The sequence below is a fragment of the Eschrichtius robustus genome, chromosome 10, assembly GCF_028021215.1.
Source record: "Eschrichtius robustus isolate mEscRob2 chromosome 10, mEscRob2.pri, whole genome shotgun sequence".
Lineage (NCBI taxonomy): Eukaryota > Metazoa > Chordata > Mammalia > Artiodactyla > Eschrichtiidae > Eschrichtius > Eschrichtius robustus.
Window position 1 is genome coordinate 109910159 of NC_090833.1, and position 12784 is coordinate 109922942.

The 12784-nt window shown below is 38.6% G+C and overlaps 1 protein-coding gene across 1 annotated transcript in view; it reads right to left on the reverse strand.

The window, feature by feature from the left end:
* KIF13B (kinesin family member 13B) overlaps window positions 1-12784 on the reverse strand; it is a 182381-nt gene that overhangs the window by 83675 nt on the left and 85922 nt on the right. The window contains exons 13-14 of the mRNA XM_068552242.1: window positions 9323-9457; window positions 839-969 (exon numbers count right to left, since the gene is read on the reverse strand). Of these exons, the coding sequence (XP_068408343.1) occupies window positions 839-969; window positions 9323-9457 (266 nt within the window). The remainder of the gene's footprint in view (window positions 1-838; window positions 970-9322; window positions 9458-12784) is intronic.

Here is a 12784-nt window from a genome sequence, read left to right on the forward strand (position 1 = left end):
ATTTACAGACTTTATGGATTAAATTAGTGACGGTATTAATGATTTTTTTGATATAATGATGAATCAACATTCGGAACATCAATATGTCAGTTAACCATCACCTATAACAGTTATATAGACAGTTACACAACAGGGCAATAACAGTTTCAAAGCTGAAGGAAACAAACTGACAAATATTTAATTTGTATAATGTTATGCCTATTCATTACTTATTGAGCACTTATTTATTAGTCTGATATTACATGCTAAGGATAGAGAACCAAAAAGGAAAGGTCCTTGTCCTCAAAGACCTCACAGTCCAATGTGGTCATAAAGGCTAACAGCCCACAAGAACACAGTATGAAGTATTAACATAACAGGAAGCATAAAGTGCACTAGGAAAATGTACTGGGGGCCCTTATTTTAGACCAAAGTAGACAGCGACAGAGCTTAACCTTGAAGGTCAAACAGGAGTTAGTTAGCTGGCCAGAGGAATGGCAGATGCAGAAGAATAGGAGATAAGCAGGAGGTATGTAAGGGATTTTTGCAGCAAGAATAGTAGAAAGCCATCTGGTTGTATGGTGAGTGGACCAGGAAGATTAGGGTGCTGACAGGAGTTCCAATCAAGATTTGATGGGGACCTTATTTAAATAAGGCCACAGTAGTCAGTATAGAGAGGAAGGATGGGTTTAAGCCATATTAAAAAGTTAAATATTAAGGACTTGGTAACTAACTGAATATCTTCTTTAAGTGAATGTAAAAGCACACAAAGGCCAAACGTCCTTACACCATCCTCGATTAGTGTACTTTCTTCCTCTTAAAAATTATTGTGACATTAACACTAATTAAAGTACATTACCTGGTGTTCTTTTGAGGAGTCAGCATAACCTGGCCTTCTGATGTGATGTCTATGATACAATGTTCAGGAAGAATTCCCATTCCACATAGTTGGATATCTTGGGAATTTGCTGAACCTATCAGTGTATGTTCCTACAAAAGAATGAAATTCACTGATTAATAGTGCATTCTTACATGTACACAAACTGAAATCGTCTACTCTCAGCTCTCATATATTCATCCGTTACCTTAGCTAAAAGATTTTTAAAGCAAATGGAATAACAGAGGGAATTTCTGGCTTTCTATAGCATTCATTCTACAAGTTCCATTTCCTTATAAGGAATAATGCACTGAGTTGAGTTATAACTTTTAAACCTAAAACTACAGTTTTACATTAATGTCTATATTATATTCGTTATTTTCCATTGCAATCTTGATTCCAATATTCTATACTACTCTCAGAGCATGGTCTGAAAACTACAGTTACTTAAGTTGTACATCACCTACCTGGTCTCAATCAAGATGAGTCTACAAAGATAAAGAGCTATTCAAATGCAAGGAGTCTGAATTATTTTATTAATTACATGGTCTCCCTAGACCTCGTAAAAGATACGGTAGATGCGTTCTTCTTACCCTAAACCCCCAACTACTCAATTCTCTAAGCCCTAATCACCAGTGTCACTTTTTGGCAGGTACCTCAGAAAACGGGCATAAAAATCGAACTCCCTCTTATGTGCTTCAACATTTGACTGCCCTTAAATGTTGATATTGACTGGGATGTGTCCCTAGGCCACCTTCTCCTTCTACACACCTAGATCAGGGGTCAGATATGAAATATTTTAGGCTTTGTGAGTCATACACAATTACTCAGTTCTGCCCTTGTAGTGTGAAAGCAGCCAGACAATATACAAATGAACAAGTGTGGTTACTTTCCAATAAAACTTTACTTAGGAACACTGAAATCTGAACTTCATATAATTTTCAAGAGTCCAAAATATTATGATTCTTTTGATTTTTCTCCAACCATTTCAAAAATTCAAAAACCATTCTTGGCTCCTGGGCCATATGAAAACAGGCAGGGGGTGAGATTTAACCCATGGCAGTAGGCTGCTGACCGTTGACCATGATGATCTCATCCAGTCCAATATGCTTTAAATACCATACACACACACACACACACACACACACACACAATTAAATCACCAACCAGGAACTACAGACTTTAGTTCCATCATTCTCCCACCTCCACTATCACTGCCCTAGTCACAGTCACCATCATTTCTTGCCTACTGGGCACAACTTGGATGTCTAAAGACATTTCAAAGTGAAAGGGCCAAAGCAGAACTTTTGCTTCCACCTTCCCACCACCCCATTGAGTCTATTCCCTTCCCCAATACTAATGGCACCACCACCAGCCAGCTGGTCAACTAGAAAAGCTCAGATGCTACCCTGGAGTCTTCTCTTTGTCTTAGCAGCCTACCTCCAGCCCCGTGTCAATCAGGAAATCGTCAAAGACTCTCCCTCTGAAACATATCAAGAATCAGCTCACTTCCCACCTCTAGTATCACATCCTAGTCTCTTGCCCGGGTGAATATAAGAACCTCCTCCTATTTCTCCACTTCCATCCACCCCACCCGCTCCCACCACAACAGCCGATCACGTGATCCTCTATTGAGAACCCTCTAGTGGCTTCCCTTTGAACTTCTAAGAAGTTCAAATTCTTACCCAGGCTTACAAACCCTCTGTGATCTGGCCCCTGCCTACCTCTCTTATCCCAGCTCCCAGCACTCTGCCTCTCCTGGAGCGTGACCCACCCACTTGGGCCCTTCATCTGTTCTTTGAGCACACTGACTGCTTCCTCTGTCTGAGGTGTTCCTCCCCTGATCTTGATATTGGTAGTTTCTTATCATTTCCACCTTAGCTTTTAAGTACACATCCTCAGAGAGGTGCATCCTGAACCAACAATCAGAAATAGCCACCCTGTTACTCTCGTGCCTGAGTTCCTTACAGACTGACTGCCCGTGGGTTTCCTGACCATCTCCATGGCTAGCATGGAAACTCCAAGAGAGCAGAGAACAGCCTGACCTGCACCACCCCGCCACTGTATTCCAAGCATGTAACACAGGCCTGGTACATTTAGCCAGTAAATAAATATAAAAGAAAAATAAATGAACAATCATTTCCCTTAGCATTCCCTTCAGACTCAGGAAGACAATTTTCTCCTCTTCTTTGCCGATATCCCTTCTAATTATACTCTGGGTTCCAATTCTTCCCATCTCTTCTGGGATCTCAATCTCATAAAAAGGCCTCTCCCCTTCTATTATTTTCATTTTCCCTTTTCTGGGGGTTTCTTCTCTCAAGTGTGCTGCAGCAGTGTTTCCAAGGAAACAAAGAGCTGGGGTCAGAACTGTGCCACGGCATCCCATTCAGTCCTCAAGGAGTACATACAATATACAGAGAGGGCATTCCAGGCAAATGTCTACTCCTTGATTCTGGCTGAGGCTTCTTGGCCAATCCCGTACTTCCCTAACCTGGAGAACAGGGCTTGATCAGGTGTAAACTACAAGTAATGCTTCAGTGACATTCAGTAGCAGGCCTAACGAATGCGTTCCATGTCGGTCTCCATTCCCCACTTCTTCCCTCTCTAACAACGCCAACTGCAAGGTGCAGAGAAGTTCGAAAAGGAAAAAAAAAAAAAAAAAAAAAAAAAAGAGTCTGAAGAGAAAAAGAGCCCAAGATCACATAAAAAAAGAAGAAAAGATCCCCAAAGCACTTGGCTTAGGCCATTTCTATGTATAATCCCTTTCTTCTCCCCATGAGAAATTCTAGCTGGAGTCCGTATTTTGACTTTGCAATCCTTTTTGTCCTTGGGGGTGGAGGTGGAGAAAAGCTCTGAACTACCCCCAGATTGGAGTTTGAGTGTAGAACCAGCTCCGATTGCTGCATTCCAAGATTGCACATGGGTTCACTCTGATGTCTCTGCCCTTGCTTTTGTTCTCTTTGCTGGAAATGCTCTCTCTTCCCTTCATCCAAATACAAAATATCTTCAGCACCTACTTCTAACCTCACCCTCTATTTGCAGGTTTCACTAGTAGCCTACACTGACTTCTCCCTTCTCTGAATGCTTATTACACTTCGAGTCAGCACCACAGTTTACTATCGCATGAATGTTGTTTTTCCCCTTATTTAGATAGCAACCTACACAGGACTCTTGCACATCTTCTCCAGTAACAAGCATAGTCCGTGATACACAGTAAATGCTGCTAAGTATCTGTTAATAAACTAAACTAAAAATTATCAGAGATAAGATATTAAACAGTAAAGCTCTAATCCAAATTCTAGAAGGAAAATTTCTTTTTTTTTTTTCCAACAAATATTATACTGAGCACCTATTTTGAGCTGGGCACTGAGCCACTAGAGACAGAAGATAGACAAGGTCCCAAATGTAGAGCTTATTATAAATGACAACTTAAATGTTTCATTTGAGGTTATAATCCATTCTGATTTAGATGATGATTTGCCTGACTCTCAAACATTGGGTTCTAAAAGCTCAACTCTGCTAAAGCCATAACTGTCTGATGCTTAAACAAGTTAGACAATAAGCTTCTTGATAAGTCCTTCCTATGGTGCTCTAAGCACTGCAATAAAAATACTGATGAGGAAGAGAAAGAAACTTATCATAGGTTGGTACAGAAGTTTACCTAGTGAGTAACTAAATGCTGTGAAAAGTACAATGCATCAGGGATACCTTTTCAGTCTCTACGTGATATGTGAGTATAATAACTCTAAAGCATATTAGTTTTAGGGAAAACTTTAGCAGACACCTTTTTTCATCCATTTAATTTAATTTCACTGGAGATGATCAGCTAACTCTTCTCTGAATTTACTGTACCTTGCTTCCTCTATAAAGCAACTACTTACATGATGACTCTTTTGAGAATCTCCCTTTGATCAACTGAGTCCTAAAAGAGAGAGAGAGAGGGAGGCGGAGAGGGTGGGGGAGGGAGATGGAAAGTGGCATATTTCACAGACGGCTTTTCCCACCCTGCTAGCAGGAGGGGTAGCACATTAGCACAGCCAGCACGATCGCTCAGCCTTATCAGTATTCTCAGACAGTTTCTGAAGAAAGAGGAAAGCAAGTACCAGGGGCAATAAGCAGAGAAGTATTTGTTGCTCTTTACATATGTAAATAATCAATAGTCCTTAATAAACAAAATCGCCCTGGCTTGACAGAACCAGGACTCTGAAGACAGCCTTTGGGCAATGGAGGTGAGGAAGGAAGGAAAGGTACCTTTCTGTCTTTTACAAATTCAAATATTACTCTAGGTGAGTCAAACTGCCTCCAACCAGGCACGTCTCACGGCCACACCGCTGTCTTATTCGTCCTGGGCCCCTTGAAGCTTGGCCCACAGCTCTGTCAACGCGGGATGGCTGTGGCCCTGCCATTCTGCTGATCGCCTCCTCCACTGACTGAACGCTGGCAGGCAGCTTACTGCCAATGGGAGCAACGCTCCCCCTAGGACCGTTCCCTACGTACGTGTGCTTTGAAGCTGCTGTGGAATCACTGGTACAAATCCTGATCAAGTGTGTGTGATAATTTGCCCCACATCCTTCAGAATCACCCTTGCTTCCCCAGCCATTAGTAGCTGACTTGTGAGAAGAGTAGATCCAGAACTGCACAAGCAAAATAGCTTTCCTGAACGATTTGGTGGATAATTCAAAGGTGTGACTGGAATCATACTGTAATCCTATTTCTGTAATTAAAAAATACGTATCACTATAAATACACACACACACACAGAGGAATAGATCCAGAAGATACAGATAAAAATATTAAATATTAACTGTGGTCTTCTCTGGCTGTTGAAATTTGGGCACTAATCCCCCTTTCGTTTTCTAATATGTTCTTATAAGACTTTTTAGAAAAAAAAGTGTATTACTAGCATAACATTTTTAAGGTGAGGGGAGCAGCTCTTCCCTCTAGAAGCTTGGCTTATGCTGGTATAAATCTCCAAGTCTCTCAAAAAAACTAAAAACAGAACTACCCAGCAACTCCACTCCTGGGTATGTACCCAAAAAAGACAAAAACACTAATTCAAAAAGATACACGCACCCCAATGTTCATAGCAGCATTATTTACAATTGCCAAGATACGGAAGCAACCTAAGTGTCCATCAACAGATGAACAGATAAAGAAGATGTGGAATGGAATGGAATACTACTCAACCATAAAAAAAAAAAGAATAAAATTTTGCCATTTGCAGCAACACAGATAGACTCGGAGGGCATTATGCTAAGTGAAAATAAGCCAGACGAAGACAAACACTATATGGTATCACTTACATGTGGAATCTAAAAAATATAACCAACTAATGCATATAATAAAAAAGAAGCAGACTCACAGATATAGAGAACACACTAGTGGTTACCAGTGGGGAGAGGTGATATGGGGGGGAGGAGTGGGAGGTACAAACTATTGGGTGTAAGATGGGCTACAAAAATGTAGCCTATCTACAACACGGGAAATATAGCCAACATTCTGTAATAGCTCTAAATGGAGTGTAACCTTTAAAACCTGTACAAAAATTTTAAAAATAACAAATTTTTAAAAATATAAATAAATCTCCAAGTCAACATCAGAACTGCAGGCAGGTCTCGCTTTGCACAAGAGTGCAGGACTATAAAAATAATTTAGCAAGGAGATCTTAATAATCAGTGGGGAAAACTGCAATAATTCTGTAACATTTAAAACTGTCCAGTAAAAACATGAAGAAATCTCTTACTGTTAAAATGTATAGGAAAATGAAAAACCAGTTAAACTAGTATTTATTTAGTACACTGTCATTTAGAACATTAGAAACACTGAAATTTAAAGCATTTTTTTCTTTGTTAAAAGCTTATGTACCGAGAGTAGTTAGAACAGTGTTTGCCTTCTTCTCAACATATATCTTACAACAGGGAGTGAGCGTATTTTCCACGCCTTGGCGAACTGTCATACTTCTTTCTAAGCTTCTACCATTTTATCCTTTGTGCTTTCAATGTTGCGAAGTATCTCCAAGAGCTCCTCTCATGTGAAGTGCTTTCTGATGTCACTCCCTTTGAGACATCTGCAGTCTTCTCGTCACAACCACTTTCATTATTCACATCGGTAAGTTCACCTTCACTAACTTCCTCTGGCTGCACATCTAGAAGCTCACGAATGCCCGCAACGTCAACATTATTTACTAACTCACGTTAACTGGAATTTGTGTATGTTGGAACCATGCAAAGCAAGAGCCGCCTGGCTATGCAAATTAGATGCAAAATTACCTTGTGAGGTACATTCTACCTATGGTTTGGCCACCATACTTCGCTTCTGCAAGTTCCAGACAGAACAAATAAACGGAGGATTCTATTCTAGAAGAGAACCATTCAAAACCTGGAACTAGAAAGAATGCTAGAGGTAATTTAATCCAGGGGCCTCATTTTATACATGGGGTGCTCAAAGTCACCCACTGATGTGAGGTCATCTGCCCAGCATGTAAACCGACTTGAGAATTTGAAAGCAAAGAAATAAAAAACGCTCGGCCTCTAAATTCCTCCATCCCACATCATGGTATCACTTTACTGAAGCAAAAACTGTTCTTGGACTGAGATCATCCTTTTGAATATGCTTTGTCATGAATATCACTTTTGTCATGGGTTTAGCTTGGGCAGTGAAGAACCAACACTGCTTCAAACTCTGCTAAAACAGGGTTGACCACACAGTCTGAAACAGAATCCCAACACCTCCACACAAGATGACCAGAAATATTTTAACTGCTCTCCAAAAGTCTTTAAATAGTTTTCTTTGTGTAATTTTTTAGTTAAGGAACAGATATGAATCAGGCTTTTTTTCTTGCTGGGTGTATGTGTTTGTGTACTCCAATTTGAACTTCATCACATCAGAAAGAAAAAGAACTCACAGTTCTGAAAACTAAAAGGGCAGAATATTTAACTCCTATTCTAATACTGCATCTCTCCTAAAGCATATGAATAGCTACAGCTGAAATTCTAACACAAAAAGCTGCCAGCATTGTTAGAAGCACAGCGAGAGACATGCTAATATGTCATTTTTTCCAAAGGACAAGGATAATATAATAAGGTACCAGAGTATCAAACGAGAAAGTGGTATGTGGAATAATTTATATGTGGATAGTGCTTCTGTTTATAAAGTGCTTCTATATGTCAAATCCCATTTAATCCTCCAGGAACCCTGTGAGGTAGCCGGACAGAGAAAACTTCCATTTATAGAGGAAGAATCTGTAGACTGTGGGGGGCAAAGGACTTGGGAGCAAACATCTGCCAAGCAGTGGTGCTGGACTAGAAACTCAGGGCATCTCCCTCCTACCCCAGCACTGCTCCCACTACACACAGCACCTGAGTGTGCACACAGGATTATATGCAACAAACACACAATTTAACTCACAGTGTAATACAACATGGTATAAGATACTTATGAATAACAGGGCCTTATCAAAATACCACAAAGCAATTACCCCAGATACCTTTGATAAAAACTGGGAGACCAGCCAACGTGTCGTGAATTCTTCAGTCTCTTTAGAAGTGAAATGACACAATTCCCTAATTTTAAAGCTGCTTCCAACTGTACCAGCTCACATCTTTACTGTCCTAGTCACTAACGTAGTTAAACCCACATAGATAGTTCCTATACGATGAGGGGAAAAATTTTCCTCCTAAATATTCATTAACCATACATCAGTCATATAGTCCATTATATAACTCATTTATGCTCTAGGGTTGGCAAAGGTAATTTTGGCAAACTCCTTATAATTTATAGAGTGTCTGATATCATGCTCATCCCAAAGTTGTCTCTTGTCTTCCTGATACATCCCATAACCTATAGGTTTCAATGTATATGAGTATATACATATATACAATGTATATAGATTTCAATGTATGTCTGGTTTTTTCTGCTCCATACTCTGACCCTCTCAGTCTCTAAGTGACCTACTCTCTTTTTTTATAAGTTGATAATCCAAAATTTTTAATTTTCCTAAGAGTTACTGGAAACACAAATTTCAAATCAAGTGGTCCTAATAACTTTCTTTAAACATTTCTCTGTAAGCTAAGAAACCACTCACTAAAAGCTGTGCTTCATAGAAATCACAAAAGCTTTAGTCTACCGATGAAACCGTTTAGTTTAAAAGTCACTGTTTAAGCTTTAAAGTTATCTACTTAACTCCCTGGTTTAATCACATTAAACGATAAAAGTTAAGCTACTTAATTTGTTGGAAATGATATCAGAATATCATCTTTTATATTTACTAGGTTGAATGACATCACTCAAAGACTACAAAGAGAAACTGATCTCAAAACTCAAGATTTTTCTATACTCCAGCTTAATCAAATAAAAACAATTTGCTAACTCATAGTTTTGAATATGGTTCTCCAAGTATAAAAAAAAATACTGTGAAATGCTGCTCTATTTTGTGGTTGGAAATAGTAGAAAAGCCTATTATTTCACCTTTAAGTAGTAAACCAGAAGTTCATTCAGAGCAGGATCAGCATTCAGATTAACGAGGAAACATTTATCATCCCCAACTTTAATTCCAGAAGATTGAAGAGATATTCCAAGACTCTCAAGCTGTTTCTGTCGCTCCTGTAAATGCATTAGAGAAGTATTAATTCCACAGCTATTGAGGCAGCAAGATATAAAAAGTCATATATTATAGTAATTATTAAATAACTTTATAACTCAAATATGTTATCTTAGGACATGGTATTATATAGGTTACTGCATTTGTTCTCTTTCTAAACTATAATATTGCTTTGTTAGGTAAAATTTTTTAATTTCAAAAATAAAGCCATTACAAATAGCAACCAAATATACTAAGTTCTCATTTTTCATTCTTGAAAATATCTAACATCCTGAATTCACCTTTCACATTTAATTCTGTATATATGAGCAAATATAAGTGTGTTTTACTCAACTGTGATCTTTTCTGAAAAGCCAAGTATTTAATACACTCTGCTGCTTGATGTCCTCAGTGGGTCTCCAGCAGGGATAAAGGCCCAACTCCCTCAACCAAGCCCACAAGGCCCGGCCCTTCAATCTGGCCCATTTACTCACCATCATCACATCTTGTCACCCCTACTCTCAAAGCCCGTACGCAGTTAGTGGAACATCTTCCAGGGCCCTCAAAGTCTCAAGAACGCTCTCTCTAGCTTAAGGGTTTTACATCGATTCCTCCTATCTGGAGCACACCTGTTCTCAAACTTGGTAACTTTTTACTCGACCGTTTCTCCGTGAGGGCAGGGACCCTATCTCTCCACTGTGTATTCCTAGCACCTAGCACAGTGCCTAACACACAAGAGCACTCAAATCGTCGGTGTCGTGAATTTATCGAAATAAAATCTGCATATTCAGTAAAGCCCTATTTTCATAAGAACGTGAACCTTTCCTTTCCATGCCTACCTATCTGTGAGTTCATGCAACATACACATGCGTGCACCTAGGGAGATACACATGAATCCTGCAACCCATGCTCTATAACTAAGGAATATGAATCGGGGCAGAGCAGGGCGTCTTTAACTATGTATAAATAGCAAATAGTGATGAGTCATCAACAACCTCTGATTCTGAGGAAAGACAAGACAAACTAAGTCATTTAACTAGGGCCACACAGTAAGTCTGCAGTATAGTTAAACTGCAGCCTTAGAATTTTGCTATTTCTAGGCACACATCCTAATTTATACGGCCACTGCAACCCAGTCAATCACCCCTAGAATAATACTATTACAAACATACTGAAGGGGATATTTTGGCTCTGGGCCTTTGAATCGAGTCTATTCTCTAACAAAAAACATTATTGGGTTCTTTCGGAAGTGCTGAGTAGTTTAGCACTAGCCATTAGTTTTCAGCACTCAATTCTAAGCAATGATTATCCTCAATAAAGAACCATGTTCCTAAAATGAAGAAAGCAATTCTAATATATCTTGTATGGTCCCTTACTGAGGGAAAGCTCTTTTACAAAGGGATACTGGTGTAATTAAAGAATTATTCCAATAATGAGAAGACACATTTCTCTATAAAAATGTCTTTTTTTGTAAACTACGAATGAAGTGGGTAGACGTTCATGAACTAATATTAAATTTAAAATGTAGGGTATAACTAGTATATTAATCTGTGCACTGGGAAAACCTGGAAGAAACCACAGAGATATTAACAGTAGTTTTCTTTGGATGACTGGATCCGTTCAATTAAATTTTCTTCATAATAATCTTTCTGTATTTTCTATAAGTAAATACTACTTTTGTAATACAATAGTTTCTTCTACTTATATTCTTATTAGGACTCTAGTAATTTTCACTATGGAAATAATTAAAAGATTTAGAAGAAGTTTGGTTACTGTCATCTAGTGGCAAAATTTTAATTCATACAGAGGCAAAGACTAGCCTGAAAAAGACTATACGACTTAACAAAGGTAAAGCCACTCAGAGTAAGGGAAAAGACAGGACTTAAATGAGATAATGTACATAAAACAGCCAGGATATACTTATATAGTACATGGCATATACTAAATGTTTTAACAGATAAATCAAAATCTTTCTAGCTCCTACTGCTGAAATCTAAGAATTTTAGTTTGACATTCAAAGCCCTATAATGGCCAGACTTACTTACTTCCAACCGTTCCCACACTCTCCAATAATAACTCTCTGACTTTTGCTCAATATTGATAATTGAATATGGAATGAATGTTACTGAATATAGGTTTGCCCAAGGTCATTGAGCAAATCTATGCCAGAGAAAGGAATATAAATGAATAATTGTCTAAGTTAGCAGTTATAGTAAACTACTGTTTTATCCTACTTCCTTAAGCATTTTCCTGTCATTTGAGATTTTATAATGGTAGAAATATCACAAAATTTTTGTTTAAACCAAAGGGCACAGCATTGAAAAACTGTCAATTCGTTGCTACATCTGCCACCAAAAATTTTGAAGTTTTTAATCATTAAAAAATGACAAAAGTCTGCAACATCTAGGAATCAGTTCAAAGAATAAACAAGTATTGTATGATAAAATATAGTTACGTTTACTAAATACTGCTTCTCATATCAGAGATTAGTTAACTTTTTCTATAAAATGTCAAACAGTAAATATTTTAGTCATCTGGGTCCTATGGTCTCTGTCACAGCTATTCAACTGTGAAGCCATAAATAATACAAAAACATATGAGCATGGCGCATTCCAATAAAACTATTTATGAAAAGAAGTGGCAGGACGGGTTTTGCCCAAGGGCTTAGTTTGCTAACCCTTGATCTATCTCACGTAAGTGTATATTTCTTTACTGAGAACATAAAAGATGAAAACAAGAGAACTTGGTATCAAAGATATGTCACTGGGCTGAGAAATTAGTCAACTTGAGTTCTGACTGTTTACTCAAAAATACTACTGAGCACATAGTTTCAAAAACTAAGAGATACAGCCTTTTTTCTTGAGAACCTTACAAACTCATTAGATAATAAAAGTATACACAAAAAACTGAATAGTAAATAAAGTACTCATGATTTAAGGGTCAAAAGGGTACAGACAGCTTCCACAGGATTCACGGCAGGGACAATCTCTGGGGGCGGGCATACTAGAGGAAGATGCCACAGAACCCAGGGGACTTTGAGAGTCTGGCTGACTTAGAACAGACTGCCAAAAAGCTCTTCAAAAAAGAAATCCATTTGGCTGAGTTCACCTAGGTTTCCTCAAAGTTATCTGATCATGAACCATTTTTTTCCCCATAAGACTTATTAACAGTCTGTGGCTATACTGCCAGAAATACATTTTAGGAAATGCCAGTCTGTACTGCAAAGGGGTCAGTGACCAATAGACCAGTGAGAGAGGAGAAGAAAGCTCAGCAGCACGGAAGCCTGGGGGCTTGGAAAGATAAGGTGTTCAACGAGGTGTTGGATAAAATCAGGCTGTCCTCAAAAGGGG